General features: G+C 34.3%; 1 protein-coding gene across 7 annotated transcripts in view; it reads left to right on the top strand.

The window, feature by feature from the left end:
• Positions 1-24141, top strand: part of SPAG16 (sperm associated antigen 16) — a 1027170-nt gene that overhangs the window by 142258 nt on the left and 860771 nt on the right. For 6 of the 7 annotated variants that reach the window (XM_070269235.1, XM_070269234.1, XM_070269236.1 and 3 more), the window contains 4 exons: positions 6799-6906; positions 8957-9074; positions 15758-15827; positions 23451-23560. In XM_070269235.1, coding sequence (XP_070125336.1) covers positions 6799-6906; positions 8957-9074; positions 15758-15827; positions 23451-23560 — 406 coding nt within the window. The remainder of the gene's footprint in view (positions 1-6798; positions 6907-8956; positions 9075-15757; positions 15828-23450; positions 23561-24141) is intronic. The other variant, XM_070269231.1, reaches the window with a different exon arrangement.

Here is a 24141-nt window from a genome sequence, read left to right on the forward strand (position 1 = left end):
GAAACTGATATCAGATCAGATATTATGGCTAGAGCAGCACAAATACATGATGCTCTGTCATTTATTAGATATAAGAATATAATTATCATTCAACTTCCTCAGATATAAGTGGGATAATATTCCTATCTTGAGGGAATCATTTAAAAATGTTTAGCACAATGTCTGTCACGTGGTAAGTGCTCAATGAAGATTGTCAGTATTCAATATTACAGCACTCTTTCGTTCTTTCATAACAGTACAGTTTATGATTATTTAAATGTATATTTTATTTTCTTATTCATTTTCTCTATACTCCTGTAAACTTGCTGAAGGCAAAGATTATGCCTTTTTGCTCATCATGGTATAATGAGCATGGTACCTGGTTTACAATATGTACTCAGTGGATAGGATAGCATCATCATCATCTTCTTCATCAACATAATTATTAGTGGCAGCAGCAACACTGAATAAACAACCAAGAGTGGTATTTCTTCCATAAGGCAGGTACATAGCAATTTATTTATTTGTTTAATTTTTAATTCTGAAAAATTAACTTTTTAATTCTGAAAAAATAGCAAGCATATAGAAGGCAAACAAAATAGAATAGTGAATCTCATGGGCCTATCAGACAGTTTGAAAACTTATCAAATTTCTGCCATTCTTATTTCATTTCTACTCCCATCCATACCCTACCCCACACCCACTTATATTATTTTTTACAGTTCTTTTTTTGAGTTATAATTTCCATAAATTGAAATATACAAGTCTTAGCTATATAATTTTGACAAACAGGTAAAGTCTTGTAACCTCCGTAGCCATCTCAATATAGAATATTTCAGTCTATCCAGAAATTTCTCTCGTGTCCCATCTTAGTCTTTCCCTGCCCTGGCAATCACTGATTGGTGATTTTTTTCACCTTAGGTTAGTTTTGCCCGTTTGAGAACTTCATAAATGGAATCTATGAGTTTGGCATCTTACACTCAACATAAAGTCTGTAAAATTTATCTGTAATTTTTGTATGTATCAGTAATTTGTCCCTCTTTTGTTGCCAAGTGGTACTCTGTTGTATAGTGTATGCCACAATTTATTCATCCTTTTTCTATTAGGTTGTTTCCAGCTGTGGTTATTATGAATAATACTACTATGAACATCTGTGTACGAGTCTTTTTGTGGGAATATGTTTTCACTTTTTTTGGATAAAAACTTAGAGTGGAATTCCTGGATCAAATGGCAGAAGTATGTTTAACTTTATAAGAAACTGCCAGTCCATTTTCTAACATTCAGATTGGGTCATTTTACATTCCCAATAGTGATATATGAGAGTTCCAGTTGTTCCAATATTGTCACCAACATTGAGTATTGTTAGTTTTTTTAATTTTAGCCATTTTACTGGTTGTATAGTAGCAGCTTGTTGGTTTTGATATCCATTTTCCTGATAACTAATGATATTGAACACTTTTTTTTTGTGCTTATTGGCTGTTTATCTATCCTGCTTTCTGTATAAGTCTTTTGCCCCTTTTTGATTGGATTGTTAGTCTTATTGTTGAGTTGTAAGAGTTCCTAATATATTCTGAATACAAATCCTTTGTGAATTTGAATATTTTCTGTGAATTGTGAATATTTTCTCCCAGTTAATGACTTGCCTCTTCAGTTCCTAATGGTGTCTTAGATGAGCAGAAGTTTTAAGTTTTGATGAAGTCTAAGTTTTTTTTATAGTATTGCTTTTGACATTTTTTCTAAGATGCCATTGCCTACTCTTATGTCACAGAGATATTCTCCTATGTTTTCTTCTAAAAACCTTTAAAGATTTAGAGTTTATTTCAACCTATGATCTATCTTTAATTTTTGTATATAATTTGAGGTAGGAGCTAGAGTTTAATTTTCCTTCTGTAGGAATATCCAGTTGTTCAAGCACCATTCTTAAAAAGATTTTTTATCCTTTATTGAATTTCTTTGGCATTTTTATTTATTTATTTATTTATTTAATATTTATATTTTTCGGATGTACATCATATTTTGAATTCTGTATACATTACATCATGTTCACCACCCGAACACTAATTATAGTGCGTCCCCTCACATGTGACCCTAATCACCCCCTTTGTCCTCCCCCCTCCCCCCTTCCCCGTTGGTAACCACCAGTCCAATCTCCAATGCTATGTGTTTTTTTTTTGTCGTTTTTATCTTCTACTTATGAGTGAGATCATATGGTATTTGGCTTTCTCCCTCTGACTTATTTCACTCAGCATAATACCCTCAAGGTCCTTCCATGTTGTCACAAACGGCCGGATTTCGTCATTTCTTGTGGCTGAGTAGTATTCCATCGTGTATAAATACCACATCTTCTTTATCTATTCGTCCCTTGATGGGCACCTAGGTTGCTTCCACGTCTTGGCTATTGAGTATAATGCTGCAATGAACATAGGGGTGCAAGTATCTTTATGCCTTTGTGTTTTCAAGTTCTTTGGATAAATACCCAGCAGTGAAATAGCTGGATCATAAGGTAGACCTATCCTTAATTTTCTGAGGATACTCCAAACTGCTTTGGCATTTTTGTTGAAAATCAATTGACTTTATAATTGGGGTTTATTTCTAGACTCCATTCTGTTCCATTCTTCTATTTGTTTGTCCTTATGCTAATACCACACTCCTGATTACTGTAGCTTTAAGTAAGTTCTTAAAGTCAGCTAGTGTTAGTCCTCCAGCTTTGTTCTTCTTTTTCAAAGATGATTTGACTATTCTAGGTCCTAGTATTTCCATATAAATTTTAGAGTCACTTTGCCAGTTTCTATAGAAAGGCATGGGTGGCTTTAGGATTGAGACTGAGTTGAATCCATAACTTAATTTGGGAAGAGTATGTGTGTGTGTGATACACATATATGTACATATACATTTTTTGGGGAGGGGAAGGATTAATGTGTTCATAAGTTTTAGTCTTCTAATCTATTTATGTGGTATATCTCTCCATTTAGGTAGGTTATCTTTAATTTAATACTGTATATTTATGACAGAGTTTGAAACTTATGCTTTTTACATCTAATTATCTAATGCATATATTTTGTTGTTACATTGTGAGCTCCATTTAATAGGAACTGTGTCTTGTGCTCAACATATCCCCGGGGCCTATAACTGTGCCTGGTAAATAGAAGGGGCGTAAGTGAATGTGTGCAGTTAGCATTTTGGCTCTTTAGTTAAGCTAATAATAATTTTTAGAGTAGTTAATTGATGATTTTTGCTCCTTTCATAGCATTCCTTTGGAGTAGGCATTATTTTCCTTTCATGACAGGAATTTAAACAACTTTCTGTAAAGCCGAGTCTTGCCCCATTTGCAGTACGGTCGTCCTTTGCTGTGCTGTTACATCAAGGAAATGTGATGCAGACTAGGAAAGGTTTATTGAGAATCCTGAAGATTTGACGGAAAATAATACTGACTGGGATTACTAATTAGAAGATTAAAATGTACCATTTTCAAAATAACGAAATACTTTCTTTTACCTTTTTCCAGAAAATATAGACGTAAAGAAAACTAAAATAGCAATTAATTTTGAGGAAAAATTAGGTGCTTTACTAAGGGCTCTTAATTTCACCTACAAAATTTACTTCTGTAAAAGGTCAGAGAGTACCCAGCTTTTCCAAAGACCAATTTTATTTAATGACTTTCAGAAACAAACACTGTGGAAATAAAGATAATAATGAGGCCCATAAAACTTCATGCTTTAGTGTTTAGGTAATTGCTTGTTAAATTAAGAAGGTATTTTTTTCTGGACATGCGTATACCCCCCTTCTTTTGGTAAGAATATAATGAAACCTTTCCTCTAATCTGGTTGAATTCCATTTTGTGTATCCAACAATTAGTGCAATATTAATTTTAGTGGGTTAAACTAATTCATTTATGACCAATTGAAGATGCTGAAATAATTGGTAATTATGTTGCTGTTATCAGAAATTACTTTCATGAAAGTTTGAACATGAGAAGAATACATGACAAAGATGGCTTGCTTTGGCTCAGTAAACAAGAAAATGTTTATTATGCTTCCTTTTGGCAAATTATGATAATTTAGCCCAATAAATCCATTATTAAATGGTCACTTCAAAATACTTAGTTAAAGCTATTCAGTTAATAAAATTATGTTACTATGGGAATTCACTTAAAAATAATTTTTTAAAGCACACTTAAATCACATTCATATGTTGAAACTTGGACTTTTGGGGACAGTGTTTTTATAGTATGGTAATCTTAATATTTTATACTTTAATTATAGATTTTGATATGCTTATTTTCTGATATGGGAAAGTTAGTTATTCTAATATTTCATTAAGAAAAAGCAGGTATGAGGTACGTTCTTTATGTATACAAATCAAAATAGAATGTTTCACTGAATAACTCTTACTTCGTTGTACTTGAAATAGAATCTCTGTATTTGATATCTATCTTAATAAAAGTTTTTTAACAACAAAGATGCTCTACTAATGTAATAAGAAAATACTATATATCTTAAAATATTAATTGCTTATATGAATACTTTAAACTTTATTTTTTAGTACAACTTTTACTTTCCTTTTATTAAACAGATAGGCAGCAGGAAAGTCATAATAGGAGAAGCATCACCATGAAATGAATTTAAATACTTTTACTGAGTAGACTTCATTTGTGCAAACAGAAAGCAAGTCCCTGAAAACCAATTTAATGGTCAGGAAAACTTTAAGGTCTAATACTTCAATCAATTCCTATGCTTTCTTTCCTGGGATAAGTACAAATAGGCCTTTATATGCATATGTAAAAAGTGAGTTGATGCAATGCTGCACATTTGTGGTTCCGCTTAAGAAGCTTTGCAGCATTATTTTTCTAAGTATTTTTTAACCTATTATGGGTTTATGTTTCAGTTAAGATAAAACATAAGCACATTAAACATATATAAAACATATATGTATATAAAAATATAGATAAAACATATATAATTCATCAAGTTGTTGAAAGTAAGGCAATTTTAATAGACTCAAAATAGACATTCATAAAAGTTTAAATTCTTTTATAAAGGGATACAGTGTTACTAATAATAATATATCCTGAGATTTTTGGTTCGTTAGAGGATATTTATCTTCTAGCATGCCCCCCATTTTAGGTAGATAAATCTAGCTGTTAGAGGAATTTAATGTATCTATTCTACTCTACTAAATAGTAATAGTAAGATGATGATGATGATGGTTACAATAATATTCATTGAGTGTTTTCTATGTGCAAGATAGTAAGTCACTGTACATACTTTTCTTCTAAATGAATGAGAATTCGGGTGATGTTCTTGTGTTTTCACAACAAAATGTCAACTCAGCCATTTTTCAGTCCCTCTACTTAAACTCTGCTCCTCTTCAATTGCTACTCATTAGGTTCCTGGTGGTGGCAGAAGTTCTCTCTTTCTTGGTCCATCTTCACTCACACACACACAGGAGTAAACCCTGGAAAGAACAAATTATTTGTTCATCTAATAATTGGCATATTCCTCAGATGAGTTTTCAAGACTGAATATTTTAATCGACAGTTTCTTGCACCTTGAAGATTGTTGACATGGAAATGAAGCTGAGAGTTAGATGGTTGGAATAGACCATGAATACTGTGACACATTGTTTATTTACATATGATAAAGACTATAATATTGGAAGTAAGATAAAGAACAATACAGGTCATCCAAAAAAAGAGGAGGAGAGGAAAGAAAGAAACTTGGAAGAATAGATGAGACGTTTTCACCACATGCCACATGCGACTTGATCGTGCAGCAGGAAATCTCACTGATTATAATGTGCTCTATCAGGAGCTTAAACACTCTACCTCATCCCACTTCTTTGGCAGCATCCCAGTGACTGCTCCTCAGTCATTGCTCTGACATAGCTCCTAAAGCAGAAATCTATTTGTGTGCATTTATTTTGTGTGAATCTGAATTTTGAAATACTGTGTACAGAGAAGCAGATTGATTCCATTTGGATCCTCATGTGACGTGTCAGCATTCTAACTCAGTCCATCCATTTTTCAGAACGTGAGAGTCTCATTGCAGTAGCACTTTGTCAGTTAACCAAGACTGTTAGATAACTACTTTTCATTATAAATTATATTTTATGTTGTAATATTGAAACTAACATGTTACGGAGATGGGTGAAAAATTTCCACTAATTTTTCACATACAGCCTGGGCTTAGAAAGAATACTCTTGCTTGCTTTATGCCAGTGATTTGCAGAAGATATATCAGTTGAAGAATGCTGCTGTATTGCAGTACTGATATTGAAGAAATTTCTTATAAATTTACCAGCTATTCTAGTAATATGACCCACAGGTTGTATATATTTGTCATATGCATTACCAGAATAAAATAATGGTTTTCCAGAATACGCTTTCTTTCGCCAATTATCAGAACTAACCCCAAATATTTTCACTATATATTCAAGCAAATTCAGAATTAAATTTTGTAAAATCTTTTTGTTTATTTGTAATTGTTTTGAATTATCCTGTTTTATATGTATTTCCATCTTGTAAACAAATTCTCTTTGGAAATAGATAAGTTATGTTTGCATCATATGTTTAATTTCCTTTTACTTAACTGAAATGTGAATGAATGATATTTTTGAAACCACAGGTTTTGGCCCATTCATCTCCCACCCACATATACATGATATTGGTTGATATCCTTCAGTGACAATTAAAATGGAATCTTTGTTTTCAGTTATCTTTTTAATGACTTAATACTTGATTTGAACTGATGACTGAATGATTTTTCAAAAAGAAATTAGCAGTGATTTTTAAAGTTACCATTATTATTATTTCTTTTTCAGCAAGGCTAGAGAAGATCTTCTTAAAACTCAGAAAGAACGTGATTTTCATCGAATGCACCACAAGCGAGTAGTCCAGGAAAAAAACAAATTAATTAATGACCTCAAAGGGTAAACTGCTCATATCTGTTGGCATATCTATTAAAGAGTTGATTCATTAGTGTTAAGCAACTTGGCCATGGCAGAAGGTTTCAGGTAAAGTTATGTATTCACCACTTATTGAGCATCTACTGTGTGCCAGACACTGTGCTGTGTATTTGAAACACAAGTAAAGTAAGTTTAGGCTCCTGCTGTCAGGGTTCCCAGAGACTATTGGGATGTGTGATAAGGAATGAGTTAAACAGAAATGTACTGAATATACTTCTTTGTTGCTATGCCAACCAAAAGGGTGGTCACCCCAGCCAGGCTGGAGCATGAGAGGTTTCAGGAACCTATTTCCACAGGAATTGAATTCTAAAGTATGAGTTAACAGAGTGAGGGAGTGGGGTCAGCAGGGTGCTGTGGGCAGAGATGGTTCAAAGACATCAAGTCACGAAGAGACATGCACATTCACCAAATTGTAAGCATAGAGAGCAAAGTGCAGATATGGCCTGACAGGGGTGAGGTGGGGGGAGGGGCACATACTGAATGACTTTGCGTTTATGCTAAGGCCTTCAGAAATTATTCTCAAGACGTTATTCAGATTGACTTTCCCTCCTCCTGCAAAAAACCAAAAAAACACAAGAAAAGAATTTATAATCCTTAACTAAAATTCTCTTTTGCTTATTCTAGGGCAGTGCTGTCCAATAGAACTTTCTATGATGTTGTAAATATTCTATGTCTGCACTGCTCAAAACAATAGCGACTAGCCACATGTGCTAGCACTTGCAAGGTGGCTAGTACAAATGAGAAATTAGATTTCTAATTTTATTTAATTTTAATTGATTTAAGTTTAAATTTAAATAGCCGCATTTGCCTAGTTGCTACTCTACTGGACAGTGCAGCTCAAGGGTAGCAATGATAATTGCTGTCTTTTGTGGGTTATTGTGGCTATTGAAACCATTTCCATTTCTTAAGCATAGTCTGTTGCATGGAGTTTCAGAATCAATGTGCTCTCAATCTTAGCAATATATTAGAACCCAGAGTTTTTCTGATTTTTCTTTAATTGAACCTCTGTAGGAATAACGCACCACTTTAAGTGAGAGATTTACATTAACCTTTAAAAAAAGACCTTGAGAATGTTTATTTTTTGACTAATCAATACTTTTGGTCTCATATCTTGGTCTAATTTTTTTTGGTTCATATGTCCAGATAAATTCAGAATAAAAGTTCAAAATGATTTGTTTTCTTTTTAGCATAAACCTTAACTGAGAAGTAGAATGATATAATGGAAAGAGCTAGGATTTTGGAATTAAGTAAGCATTGGAAGCCTGGCTGTACCATTTACCTTTAGGTGCCCATCATAGTTTTCTTTCTTTTGTGTAAAAATGATGATAATAAATCTTGGATTAATGTGTATAAAGTACCTGATATGGTGCCTGGAACGTGATAGATGGTCAACACTTTGCATCTGCCCTAACATTGAAAGTGTGTTGAATATATACTACTTCATCTAAATTTCCCTTTTTATGCAGGTCTCTTTTTAGAACTGTGTTTGTATTGTACTTCATTTTAAAAGTTCGTTCTTTTAAATTTGGGAATTATTCTACACTCAGGACCATAAAGAGCCCTGTGGCTCTTCTGAAGTCACGTAGGCGTTCTTTAAAGGTAGCTAAGCTTTTTCTTATCCAAAGATCAATAATTGCTGTGCCTTCATCAGGGTCAGTTACCCATTTGCCCAGAGGAAAAGCTCAAAGGTAATATTTAATAGTTTTGTGTGTGTGTGCACGTATACACACACCTATGATTAGTGAGTCTGAATCATAGCACCTTTGGTTGGAAAGGTCTCAGGTTTTACCCTCTTCCCACTCTCTGTGCTACTGCAGGCAGGCTGCGGGACTTCAGCACAGTCACGCGCAGGGAAGCTGCATGCCAGTACTACTTCTTGCACTTCCTGGCTCGGTTGTGTTGACCTTTATATGCTTATTCATTTTTTTCCAATGAAAAAAAAGGAAAACAAAAGTTAGATGGAAGTCACTGATTTAACTCAATTAACCTTTAAGATGCCCTTTATTTTTCGTAGGTTGAAGTTACATTATGCGTCTTATGAACCAACCATAAGGGTGTTGCATGAGAAGCACCACACTTTACTGAAGCAGAAAATGCTGACCTCTTTGGAAAGAGACAGAGCAGTCAAGCAGGTAAAGAGACCGTCGAAGTTACCTCAAAGTGATTTTTAACCATTTATTTTTTTTATAACACACGTAGAAATAGTGGTTTTGTTTCTGAGATAAATATAAAAAAGTTTCTACCAATTGCTATGTTGCAAAAAAGATTCATTTGGAAACATTCAGAAAAAGTATTTTATCTATTTTAAACCTATAAAGATTATTATTAAGTTAAATATTATTTAACTAAAACATAAATTTATAGCAGATTATTAAAGTATAGTTAGAGGACAAAACTCAGCCATTGTGGTCAGACAACCTCGGGTTTAAATGCCAGCTTTGATAGCCATAAACATGGACCTTACTTAAACTCTTGGAACTCATATTTTTCACATGTAAAGTGTAGTCACAATGACCTACCTTTTCACATTGTTGTGAAACTTACTTGAGATAATAACTATTTGACACGCCTAGTTATTGACTCAGTTTCCAGTCATTTTTGCTATTGACCTCCTTTCCATTCTTCCTGCAGCCTTTTTGCATAGGTTAGGCCTAGGGCAGTGATGAGGACCCTTTTGTATAGAATTCAGAAAAATAAAACAGAATGTCAATGGGCCACGTTAAAAATTTGTAGCAGTTTTTTGGAAAATAAAAAACTGTGTGCCACAACTAGAAGGACCCACAACTAAAATATACAACTATGTACTGGGGGGATTTGGGGAGATAAAGCAGGAAAAAAGAAAAGATTGGCAACACTTGTTAGCTCAGGTGCCAATCTTTAAAAAAAACTGCATCTGTGCTTAACATTCTTTCATTGTTTTCTGGAGATTTTCATTTTTGGTTAAACTTTGAGAAGCTACAAAAGCTTTCATGATGGTTATACTCTTCCTTGAATGATTTTATTATTAAGACATACTTTAATCAAGTGTATTTTGTCTTTTCTTGAGTGTAATTCCTAGCTACTAAAATGTAAAACATCGCTTGTTTCTGTGCTTCTTTGTGCTTGAATTTTAATTTTATATTTTTGAAAGTCTGAATTATATTATTAGTAATATTGCGTACAATGAGTTTAATAATAATTTACATTTTTATGGCGTTATATGTCAAACCTTCAGAATTCATATCCCTGCTCCTCTTCATCTAACCTGTCCCCTCGCCTTCCAACTAGAGGCACAGCTCTACGTCTTGGAGCACAGTGAGCTGGGTTCAGGTCACTCCTACCTCTTGTCCTGCCACAGGCCCAGCTTAGACTTTTGCTACCCATCTTAACTCTTCTTATCCCGTGGTCTCATGCTTGTCTCCCTGTTACCCTTCTCCAGGGAGGAATCCATCAGGGGCTGCCATATATTCCCAGTGACCACATATGCTTTGACATCTTTGACAGACCCATCAGATGGCGTCTCACTATTCAAGGATACCAGAGCCTTTCAGGCATCAGTGCTGGCAAGTGCCTACACTCCCCTTGAGACTGTTGATTTCTGCATCTGTACCCTGTCCAGTACTGGATCTGCCACTCATCTTCTGTGAGATTCGGGCTGAATTGTCTTCCTGGAAGGGCCATCCGTTCCTCTCTCTCTAATATGAGAGGAATTTCTGAGGTTAGATCAAAGGCTGTAAATGAGAACATATTTAGGCCACATTCGTTCTTTGGGTTTCCGATTGCCCCTCACTGGTTTGGTTAAAAGAGCTAAGAATTGGGAGTGGTAAGTCTGAGTCCCAGCTGTGCTGCGTAGTAGCCACGTAAGTAAACATTCAAGTCATTTTACATATATGTCTATTTTCTTGCCTATTAAATAGAGATAAAATTACTTGCCTTATGATATGTATCTAAAATGAAAAGATGTTTAAAAAATTAAAATCACTCTCTCTATGAGGCACAGTTGAATTTTACACACTACCATTCAGATGTGCAAAAAACTTTATCTTTATCCCCTGCAACTTATTTTATTTTGTCCTTGAACTCCTATTCCTGCAGAAGGCAAAGGAAAACATGACCTGTTATTAAAGACTGTTTAGGTCTTTCTTGGTTAAAACAGTCTCTGAGTTCAACACAGGGTGTTTGAATGATATATTAACTGACTGTTTAGCTAAAACATAACTATCAGTGTTAATTTTCTGTCTTCAAATGGCATTTTCTTATCCTTATTCTTCCCTGGATGGTTTCTAGTACAAAGGGGCACTTATGCTTCCATATGGCCTGAAGTCTGCATACTATCCTCTTGGCCTTCACTTTCTCATGTAGTGTGACTGGTTTGGTCATATTCTTGGTGTTGGGGTCTGTGGTTCTGGGTGGTTCTTTTGAGTGCGAACCAAAAAGAACTTGCTAACTCCCTGGCCTCTGCCACAGCATCTGTGAGATCCTTGGCATATGTGGCTTCATTGTCCGGACTCTCATCCTTTTTCTGGTTTAGTGCTTCAAATGTTAAAATTTTCACATACCCGCTGAGACCTGTTGAGACTTCTGATTTCCCTATACTGCAAACACAAGCCGTGGACAATTTGGAAATCATTTGAAATCTACCTACATAGACACACCTCCTTCAGTCAATTTTCAGACACCACTTGGAGGGTATTATATTTTTCCAGCACAATGCAAAATATGAAGCTCTCTTTGAGAGGCTGTCAATTTTCTTAGAACATTCTCTGAGCAGGTAGGGGGAAGTATAGCCTATGCTCGGAGTATCCCTGAACTTTCCGACTTTCTGTGTCCTTTGCTTCCAACAAATCCCCCACTTAGATTTTTAGCTTGAGAGATGAACCAGGTCATTCATATCTGAACCCTTTATACTTCTTTGTTCTATTGGATGGGATAGCTTCCTGTCCTCTTCTACATTATTGGTCACTCTACATCCCCATTTGTCCCAGACAGTACTAATTTACACCTTTTGTCATGCAGTATAATAGCTTCCACTTTTATCCTAAAAGAAATCTCAATTTGAAGAATACTAATGGGAAAGTTCTAAAGAGTTTATTTCCTGTTATCTAAAAAGGAGCAGTTAGGATCTAGAAATAGCTTTCCTCTGTCTATCAAGTCTGCTGTTCAAGATGTTAGATTCACTATGATTTGAGGAAGTCATATTTGCATAAGATACGCCATTTCTGCCATCATAGATTTCACTATGGACAATGCTAGTACTGGGCACTTGGATGCCCTTCCAGATCTGTTTTATGGCTGTCAACAGAAAGTAGACGTGGCAGCCGCCATTCTCAGGATGAATTCTGTATTATCCACGCTTCCTTACGTCAGCAGATTTTGTTTAAGATCCAAAATGGGTACACATGATTGATGGAACCTATGCAGTATTGTTAGTATCCTAGTGACGAGAAAGAATGGATAAGTATCTGATATCTATAGTGAAAGGTAGAAGATTCACAATTCACTAAACCCAAGGTGCTGAGTGTCCAAAATGACTGTCAGATATCCCTTACACCAGTCTAACCCTAGGATCAATTAGCATATTCTCCAAATTAGGACTGGGAATATAGTCTCAGTCCTATCAGCTCTGTCTTTGGAGAACAAGCCAAGGTTGCCATTTAATGAACTGAACCTTTTTGGGAACCCTTCACACAGAGAATGATTCATTGCTAACAAGTCTCTTTTTCTGGTTATACAGCCATGGATTAACCTTTTAACTTGAATTTAAGTGTGTTGTGAAGCTGTAGAATGAATTTATATAAAATATTTTAAAGTGAAAATATTTAAAAATACGTGAAAAGTTCCTCTATGATCCAACGTTGAAGATATATCAACTTTTATGCTTATTTTTTGATTATGTCTTTATTTCAGTATTTGATGTAGTTATGCTTTGAGAATTCAATTCTAACCAAAACTTTTAGGATGTGAGCTTAGATCAGTAAGAAGTATCTTATGTTTTCTGTCTGGATACCTAATCATCACTTCCTTAAAAGGCTTATCTTAATGAACATTTAGCTCACTATGTTTCTCTTTAAATATACAGATATCTCAAATACTTTGCATAAAGAAGGGTTAGAATTTAGAATATTTAATGTTATTCAGTTTATATATAAAAGATTGAAAATACAGTATGAGAGGACAAAAGTCTAATAGTATGTGTTTTCAGATTCTTTTTGTAGATAATAAACAGTGTAACAACTTTTAGATTTATTTAAATCTTGTAGAAAAATCTATAATGTAATTATTTTCAGTTTTATAAAATTAGTGAAAATGTTCAAAATTCTTAATTAGAGCCCCATGTTTGAAAAAAGACAAAATATAATTTATTTGTTAGTGTATGTATAAATAACAAATTACATTTTATCTTTTTTGTATCATGAGGCTCTAATTCAGGAGATATTCTAAAAATTATATGTATTTCCTAGGTCTGTCTGCTGAGAGGGTCTAGAAGTAATGACACTCCAATAGCAACAAATATACCCAGTGCTCAGATAGCAGTTTCTAATACCATTCTCTAATAAAAGGAAGTAGGGCTCCTTGGAGAAGTGGCTGATTGTAGGCTGGGCACAGAAAATACAAGATGAACTTGTACCATTTGGAGGATCTTGTGCTAGAAAGTTAGGAGCTGTTCAAAAAGTAAATAAGAAAGGGAGAAAGAAAGAAAGGAAGAAAGAAAATACCCAACAAAACAATGGGGTATGTCAAGGGACAGAAGAACTTTTGTGGGTGTCTACAGAGGTAGATGGACCACCAACCAAATTTGGTTTGAATTTTGAGCCTGATGATGCCATACACTCACCAAGAGGGTATGAAAACATTTATTATTTACATATGTTAATTCTCTGGGGAGAGCAGCACATGCCTGCCATGCTAGTCTGAAATGAGAAAGCAAGGAAAGGAGACTGGCTTTTATTGTGGTTAGAATTGGGGGGTCAGGGCAAGAGTTCTCATGTGAGAGCAGGGGCTTGTATGGTTTGAATCTCCCACCAATGCCAAAGGAGGCAGCACCCAGGCTTTCTTAACAGCTCGTGCAGATTGGGACACAAAGAAAACTGGGTGAGTAAAGCTTAAAAGCTGTTAGCAGTCAAACATCAAAAAATGGAGTCAGACTCATTACAGGAATCAAGCCTGAAACAGTTCCCAGTGGTCAAATTTGGAACAATTTGAGCAATGAAATAAATAATGTAGTACTGGATTATAATCTAAAGTATAAAATAAATGTCTATGAGTTAATAATGATGTAAATAAATGATTGAGTATATAAATGCGGGAGAAGAAAAATACCTTCCTTAAAGAAGAAGCCCAAATGACATATGTAGATATTCTTCCCCTCAATGAAGGGAAGCTTAACTCTTCAGCTGTTAAGTGTTGGTTGCACTTAATGACTTGCTTCCAAAAGTACAGTGGAAATGGGAAAAAAGTAACTCTATAGTGGAGAAGCCTGGCAAATACTACTTCAGGAAGATGATCAAGGTTAATATTATCAGTGTTTAATTGTGTTGATATCATGTACCCTTGATGTGATGTGCCAATAATGGTACTTCCACTCTGTGGTCTTCTTCCCCAAAACCTATAATTCCAGTCTAACCATGAGAAAACATCAGACAAACCCAAATTTATGGACATTTTGAAAAATATTACCTGACCAGTACTCCTCAAAATTGTTGAGGTCATCCACATCAGAGAGTGTCTGAGAAACTGTTCCAGTCCAGTGGAGGCTAAGAAGACACGATGATTAAATGTAACATAGCATCCTGGATGGGATGCTGGAACAGAAAAATTAAATTAGTAAAACATTAATGAAATCAGAACAAAATATGGACTTTCATTAATAATAACGTATCCATATTGGTTCATTACTTGTGACAAACGTCCCATGGTAATGCATAACCTTAACAGGGAGAACAGGGTGCAGTATATACAGGAGGTCTCTGTACTATATTTTCAACTTTTATGTAAATTTTACACTATTCTAGATAAGAAGTGCATTTAAAAAAATCTTATAATCCATTTGGCTTCTAAAAACAGGTATGAAGTTTTCCATTCTTTTTTAACCGGGTATTTTATGAGCACTAATCCATGGGTTACAATTTATTATCTGCTATTTTCTATTAATAAAGACATGTTGCTACTCAGTGATAGTAGAAAAATGTGTATATCTGTATATAATTAAACAGATGGTATTTTGTGTTGGTATAATCATATACAATGAGGGATGAGATAGCTTTATATGGCTGAATTTTGAATTTAAATCTATTGTTTGGGAAATATAGGTAAATGGTATGCCACCCAACTAACAAATCTTCTTAATTATAAAATATGTTTCATAAAACAAGGAGTGTCTGTGAGTGGAAAATGAGCTAAAAGTTTTAGGAGTAACAACAGTCTTTTCATATTTTGCTTCTCAACTAATGCTTACCTCATCTTTTATGGACATAAAGGTGAATTAAGTTTTGTTAAGCAATTTTGACAGAGAAGAAACTCTCTCAAAGGAGAGACCTGATTGTCATTCAAAGTGTGCAGCGAGTATTCTTGATTCAAGAAACTATGCTATCAAATAAATGTTTCAGATGCTTATCCATATAGATACTTGATAATTGCCTGTGGAATTGAATTTAAGCTTAAAAGTATGTTTTTCTTTTGTTGCAGTTCACGTTTAATTTTTTTAAATACAGAGAAATTAATCCAAGAGGGATTAATATTTTTTATATTTTGCAAACAATATTTAAACATTACATTTTTAAACTTTTTTTTGAGTCATTTAGTATATAACCCCCCATCTTTGAATTTTGTTTTTTAGATTTCTGGACTTCAAGCATCGTGGAGGCTTATGGATACAGGACATGATATCTATGTTCCTGAAATTAGAGGTAAAAGTAAAATGTGATGAAACTCTAACAATATTGGTTAGTGATTTCTCAACCTTATTAGAGCTCAAAATTCTAGAGATATTTAAAAGTGAATAAATGGTTTGGCAACTATTTTGCAAATTAAAATGTTAATGAAATGATCAAGGGGAAATATAGGTATGATACTGTATAGATTAATTTTAGGGAAAAATATGAGTAAATCATAATGGAGGACTTCTGCTTCTGGCCGTGATGGAGTACCTGGTGCTAGACTAGCCTTCTCCCCATAAATAACCCTAAAAACTAGACTCTGTAGATGAGACAACTACTTTTAGCCACTGGAAAACAGCACAAATCACAGAAGGCAAGTGACAGAAGGAAAATTTATAACTTGAGCCATCACCACGGCTTTGTGACTGAGGAAATTTCCAAAGCAAGCTCTATGGAGGTGGAGGTCAGGAAGAGCATGGCTGTCCTCCATGATCTGAAAAGGCAAAGGTCGTAGTTTACAAGTTGTTGAAGCAACAAGATCTTAGGAAAGGACACCAGATGAGAGAGTGCTGCAATGAATAGTGCCCAGTTTCTGAGGGAGTTCACTATGAGTCCTTAGTTGACGGCTGGGCTACACATGCAAGACTGCCTGAGACCTACCGGAGAGAGAAGATTCTCTTGGACTAAGAGGGGCCCAGGGATTCTAGAGGTTAAGCAGTGATGAGAGACATTGGAGTTCTGGCCATGCCTGGATGGAGAGACCTCTTTAACACTGTAAGACCATCTTAACATTCAGCATTCTATACCCACCCAATAAAGCCCACAACAAAGCCTACCCAGAATTTCTAGGGGAGACAGAGGTTAGAGTTTGAATCTTGCAAAGTTAGAGAGCCTTGGGAAATATTTAGGGATTTCCATGGATCCACCCTAACAAAGCATAAAATTAAGCCTAGAATTTCAAGATGATCGTCAAAAAATTAAACTGCCTACTAGAACAATAACCAATGCCCTTCAGAGGAAGACAGTTTCCCAGTACATAATTAAACACTTCTAGATATGTTATTGAAACAGGAAAATGTGATCTACAATCAAGACAAAAAGTGATAAATGGAAACTTACACCAAGATCACCCAGGTGTTGGATTTAGCAGATAAAAATGCTAAAGTACCTATTTTGGATATGATCAAGGACTTAAAAGAAAATATGACATTAATGAGTGAAGAGATTGGGAATCTTGGCACATAAACGGAAACCAAAAAAAAAAAAAAAGGAAATAGAAATTCTAGTACTGAAAAACACAATAACTAAAATGAAAATTTTATACTTCACAACAGATTGGAGATGATAAGTGTCAGTGAATTTTAAGAGACATTGATAAAAATCCTCTAAAGGAGAGAGAGAAAATAATGGAAGGGAAACTTGCCTATTTAACACGTATGTAATTGCAATCTCAAAGGGGAAAAGAGTGAGAATAGGGCATAAAAATATTTAAACAAAAGATGACTGAAAATTTTCCAAATTTGATGTAAAACATCAACTTAGAGACCCCTCAAAAAACAGCTAACTATAAACACAAAAAATCATGCCTGGATGCATTACATTCAACTGTTGAAAATTTAAGAGAGAAAATCTTTTGAAAGCAGCAAAAGAGAAAAGACATATTACATGCAGGGGAACAATAATACAAATAAAGGCTGATTTCTCATCAGAAATGATGGAATCTAGAAGCAATGAAATGGCATCTTTAAAATGTAGGAAAATTTTAGGTCAGAATTCTATATCCAATAAAAAGATCCCTCAAAAATTAGAGTGAAGTACAGACATTTTCATATAAATGAAAGCTAAGAGATTTTGTGGCAAGTCTTTGTGAAATGCAGGATATACTGAGGAATTTTCTTTGGGCTGAAAGAAAAGTATGCCGGAAGGAAGCGCAGATCTACAGAATTGAATACAGAGACTTAGAAGTGTGAAATTCTGATTAATGTAAAGATTAAGTTTTCCTCTTCTTAATTTTCTTAAAAGAAAAGTGACTAATAAAAACAAAATTTATAGCATTGCAAGGTACTGTTTATAAGGTAGGTAAAAGATAAGAAAATAATAATTTTGGAGGTGGTGCTAATGTTCTATGTCTTGATTTTGATGGTGGTTATATGCTTACTTATCTTTGTCAAAATTTCCCCAACTCTACTTGGGGGAAATGTACACTTTTTATTGTCTGTAAATTATACCTCGATAAAATTGATTTAAAACAGAATGATGGGAAACACTAAAATATAGAAAGACTGCAAAATGGTGAGTATTCTTAGTATAACATCCCGTTGTTTCCAGATGACTATTTAAGGATGTTCTCTTATTAATTAAACCTTAAGAGCAATATATAGCATTCTCATATTTGAAATTTCTTCTTAGCCTTGATTCAATAGTTCCTTTCCTAATATTTTATGTTAAAGAAATATTAGTTATACTCACTGATGTGTAAAGAGACTCTGCACAAGAATGTTTATTGCAGTCACGTCTATAGTAACAAAACAATACAGGCAATCTTAATGTGTAACCATGAGTGAATATTTAAATAGAGTTGATCACACAGTACGGGGAAAGTCTTTAAAAATGATACGTAAGAAAATGCTCATGTTACAATATTAAGAAAGAAAGACATATAGGGGCATGTCTGTTAAATATATGCAAAGAAAAATTATTGGAGGATGCACACCAAAATGCTTACATAATTTTCTTTGGGTGATATGATTATTTCTATATTTTTTCCTTATTGCATTTTATTTTACAAAGAATAAGTATTTTCATTTGTATCAAAAAATTGTTTCATATGTGGATAACTTTCAAAAAGAATACAATTAGATATAAATATTAAAGGATGATATAAAGTTGTCATAATCTCAGGAACTCTAACTCCCAAAAAATGACTAAAGAGTGCCCAAAAAAAAAATATATAAGAAGGTTTGAAGGCTTAAAGTTTGAGGAATTTTGTGCATTGAGTTGATGCTTGCATCAGTTAATTTCTAATGCTACCTTCTACTCTAATAGCTTGTCATTTTACATGTTTATCTTTGTCATCTCTATTAAAATAAACTGGTGGTTTATAGATAACTCCTCTGTGAAATTATCTCTTGGTATTTAGTCTAATTCATGAATGAACACATTGCATATTTTTCTAGGCTGACATGTAATAAGGTACTTTGAAGATCAAGTTTGTAATTATATTTTGATCTCATGATATTTTGAAGGGGCTTTTGATCAGAAGGAATCAATGCCAACCCAACATGAAGAAATAGGTTCTTTCAGTTGCATGATCCCAATTACTGAATACAATTAACTTCTTGAATTCTGTACTGCATAATTTTGTGCTTCTTAGAAACGTGTACTCTAGTGTCAGATGTGGGACTTGCGGTACCTTTGCCTAAGTTTCTGGGGTCAGCATTTGGCTGTGTGATCTGACTGTCATCACTGATTGATCAACTTGGAGCCTTACTTAACCAGGGATTATAATTTGAAAAGAAATTGGTTTATTAATTAACTGGTTGTTCCTCATAAATCCTGCTGTTTTTCATAACTATGTTCATATATTTAACTCCCTCCTTCTTCATTTTCTTATTTTGGTTTAATTTTTTGTTTTCTTTTTAAGATTGGCACCTGGGCTAACAACTGTTGCCAGTCTTTTTTTTTTTTTTTTCCTGCTTTATCTTCCCAAACGCCCCCTATACACAGCTGTATATCTTAGTTGCAGGTCCTTCCAGTTGTGGGATGTGGGACGCCACCTCAATGTGGCCTGACGAGCGGTGCCATGTTCGCGCCCAGGATCCGAACCCTGGGCCGCTGCAGTGGAGTGTGCGAACTTAACCACTCGGCTACGGAGCCGGCCCCTGGTTTAATTTTTAAAATCTTTTATTTGTCTGTCTTTCTGGCTGTTATTCATCTATCCAACCATCCATTTATTTTGGGCAGAGATTGATATGACAGTAAAGATGCTTCAGATTAAGTGTTATTCACTCTGTAGTTAGGGAACAATGAATTGATTGTCATTTACTCTGAGCTTTAAGAAGAAGACTGTTAATCTAAATTTAGAGGATAAGACAAAAATTAGATTCATTTGGATTAGAGTTATCAAAGAATTTTAAACATGCTGTGGTTTTTTTTTTTTTTTGAGAAAGATTAGCCCTGAGCTAACATCTGTTGCCAATCCTCCTCTTTTTGCTGAGGAAGATTGGCCCTGAGGTAACATCTGTGTCTATCTTCCTCTATTTTATATGTGGGACACTGCCATAGCATGGCTTGATGAGCAATGTGTAGGTCCACGCCGGGATCTGAACCAGCAAACACCAGGCCACCAAAGTGGAGTGCGCATACCTAACTGCTATGCCACTGGGCTGGTCCCCACACCATATTTTTTGACTATCAAAGTGACATGCTTATTATAGAGAATTTTTAAATTATAAAATGTATTTTAAAACGATCTATAATTGCTACCACCCAGAGAAAATATTGTTAATACTTTAGTACTCAACTGTCTTACCTGAAAAGGGTTTTTAATTGATTAACTTATTTATTCTTGTATGGTATGTAGAATAATAGAAAAATTCCCAGGAGAAACTATGAAATAGTGAATTACTATTAACTAGATATTTGAAGTGACAGTTTTGTATTATGTTTTTCTTTGTTGCTATGAAAAGTAATTTGCACCAAATCTTTGCAAGAAACTACACACACCGCACTTTAGTTTACATATTATGAGATAAAACTGTTTTTGTGCGAGTTACTAATTTCTAAAAGTTTATGAATATGCTGGTTTTGATTGCTATGTTTGTTAGTTATTAACTTATATTACTTTCATTTTCTATAAAATTGCAATTTGAATGCAGTAATGCCTATTTCCAAAGCAGGTTAAAAAGGTATACATAATTGTATTTTAATATATCTTGTAATTTGTGATAGGAAATTATGAATGCAGGATGAACAGCCAGAAATTCGAAATGTTTGATGATGTGAAAAACTGTAGAAGCTGACTTCAGAGCTTCCCAGAGGAAATAGATGTTATATAAAGTAGAGCAAAGTATTCCTTAAGGTTTTTAGTTGATAATTAATTGCTGCTTGTTAAGTTGGGTATTTTGTTGCTGCTCAGAATTGCATTATGAGATGCCAGTTTCATATGACTACATATATGTAATATATGATCTAGTTGAGAAAGAGATATTATCATTTCAAATACAGCCTCTTCCTCTTTACTTCTGTTACCTTTTTCTGAATTCCAATTAGGTGTGTACTTGATCTCCTTATTTTAGCTTACATATGTCCTGATCTCTTAGATATTTTCTATTTATCTCCCTGGGTTAAATTAAGGATAATTTCTTCAAAACCTTATTTTAGTTAAATAATTCTCTTTTCAGCTGTGTTTAATCTATAAGGGAGTTAGGCACTGGCACAACATACATTCTTAGGTATTTATTTGTTAAATGAATATATTCATGCATTTCTTACATTTAACCAGGGGCCTGAAAAATTTTCAGTTAGCATTGGTCGAATGTGCATCTATGAAGGAATGGTTGAATGGGTGAAATTTAGCACTGGAGGTATAATAAATAAAATTTCTATAAATTAAAATGTTTATTTATTTGATGATTGCTTTATTTCTCTTAAGAAATTTGCCTTCCTTAAGATGTTGATTGTACCCAAGTAAAATGTGGGGAATTGCATAGCACCAGTCAGTACTATAGGCCTTGTCATTAATAAGCATTCAATGATAAACATGAGGATGCCAAAGACAGAGCCATGGATTTTGCTAGGATATTACTAAACATTAAGAGGCACTATGTGGACTTGGAGAATTTTATGCACTTAACCATGAGGGTGACACAAAATTTAGTGTTTGAGCCTCTCATTTGCTCTACAAATCTGTGTGTGAGTTAAAGCAATGTTTATCTCATGAAGACTGGAAATCACGTTTATTCTTGCTGCATTGAGAAACAATTGAGAAGCATTATTTTCTGCCAATTCTACATACATTCTGCAATGTTTATTCTCATGCTTTTGTTCCAAATGTTGGATTTTTTCCTAAACTATTATTAAAGTGTGAATTTTTGTAATTTCATTTTGTTTGTGGAACAATTATGTATACTCAATAAACCAAGCCCTTTTCTGTTTTTGGCTTTCATTTGTTATCCTTGCCATTTTTGTTTGTTTGTTTCTTACTTTTTATTTTCTTTCTTTTAGGAAGTGGTGCTTAGTAATGTACGTATTGCATACTACTTGAGCTCTGCTCATATCTCTAGAATTATCTGCTGGGCTCCTGGGTTTCTTTCCCTACTGCTTTCTCCTTTCTTCTCTAAAGATATTACTATACAGATTCCCCTCATATATAAAAGGGAGCAAAAGATAATGACCTTCACAGAGTTTTGACAGGATTTCATGAAATAATACGTGTAAATTGTTTAGACCAGTGGCTGGTATATAGTGAAAGATCAAAGAGGCATAGATGCTAATTATTACTTTAAATTATTATCCTTATCAGGTTGTCATCCTTGGTCATAGAAGAGGAAAATGCAGTAAACGAGAATTCAGAGTAAAACAGTTCCCTTCCTCTCAGCGAGCTGCATCGTCGCCTTCCTCCCTCCTTGGGCTCCCCAGCTTCTGGGGGTCTGATGTGCAGCACCGCTGAGGGGGTCAGGCAGTCTGGATGCCCAAGGGTTTGGAGTGTCTCAAGTAGTTTCATGTAGAACTAAGTTATGCAATGTTCTGCTTTTATGTGATTGTGGGGGTTATTTTGAGGATTTTCTTCTTTGTCTGGAACTGGTACCGGATAGGGAAAAGGAGACAGATCAGGAAAGAAACTCAATGCCAGCCGTGTGCTTCCTTGCCTTTAGAACCTCAGGATTCTTTGAAAGCCTTGATGTTGAAACCATCCAGATATTTTTGTGCTCATCATCTTTTCTCTATTATAAATCTAGAGTTGTAAGTTAGAACATTGAGGTATGAGTTACTATAACCTCATTAGTTATTTGAAATCAGCTTGCTGTTTAGAAATACAGGTGAGAATTATGTATACCTAAACATGTGTACATATATGGAAAGATGTGGAAAAGAAAGAGACTGTTCCTATGACTTTTATTTTTCCCTCAGATGATTCCATTAGGACTGCTCTTTATGTCCAGGAGAGTTTTGGGACCAATGTTAGAATGATATTGGAATCTTACCCTGTGTTTTTCTTTCTTATTTTCTCAACATTGTGAAGCATAGAAAATATTTTATTAATACAATGTTCTTTAAAAAATCTCTTATTTATTATTTAGTTCCACTTGGGAAATTTTGTCATTGTTTGCCATTCTCTCCTGTGACCTTCTTCAACTTTGTTTATAAACACACAAGACCTCATGATAACAGGAACTTGGATATAATGTAATTGGAGATTGGCTTCTATGCTCTCTAACTGGCTTGCCATGCCATTTCAAAACTTTGTAGTAATGCCACCCTGCATTTTTGGGAAATGAATTTGAGACTTAAAACATTTTGGTATACTTTTAATATTATTAGTTTAATACTTTAAAAAATACATGTATGATGACTTTGGCTTTCTATTTTTGGTTATAATTATATTTCTTTCAAACAGTATAAATATTAAGAAAAAATTGTGTTATTTTGTAGTTGTTCCTAGTTTTGAAAAGGAAAATGCACCAGAAGGTCCTACTCAGAAAGGTCTTCGTGAAGCCAGGGAACAAAACAAATGTAAAACAAAGATGAAAGATAATACAAAGGTATGATATTCATTTTTGTTTCCATTAGTTCATACTTAACTCTCAGATCTTCATATCCAGGGACTCATACAGTATCATTATTTTACTGAGAAAGGGATGTAGAGGCTATGTATTCTGGGCTCTCAATCTATAGATGGAAAATGGAGATCTTCAAACATTACTAGTAACTAGTTAATTGAGGGACATATGTTCATTAGTGGCGGAGAGCTCAGTGAATCACTCTGCTAAGTACCCCGACTTAATCATAGCCACGTCCGCTCACCTGCTTACTTTTCTGCTTAAAATTATCTCTGTCCATAAGAAATAACTCCCAGATCATCCCTTATTTATTAGTTTAATTTCAGAGTTTTGTTAATCTTTAAAAGTAGAATGGAGAGAATTATGCCCCATTTAAGGATTTCTTTGTATCGCAGTGCATTTTCTTTGCAATCAGGCTGATAGTTAACAATATTCTGTAATGATTAAAGAAAAATGGTATTAAAAATATCTCGTCAGAAGGATCAAAAACGAGGAAGAAAGAAAATTACATAAAACCTGTGAGTGGTTTAGTTTCTTGTCATGAAAATTGCATAGAAGTCTAG

Source organism: Equus caballus, chromosome 6 (assembly GCF_041296265.1).
Source record: "Equus caballus isolate H_3958 breed thoroughbred chromosome 6, TB-T2T, whole genome shotgun sequence".
In the NCBI taxonomy this organism is placed as follows: domain Eukaryota; kingdom Metazoa; phylum Chordata; class Mammalia; order Perissodactyla; family Equidae; genus Equus; species Equus caballus.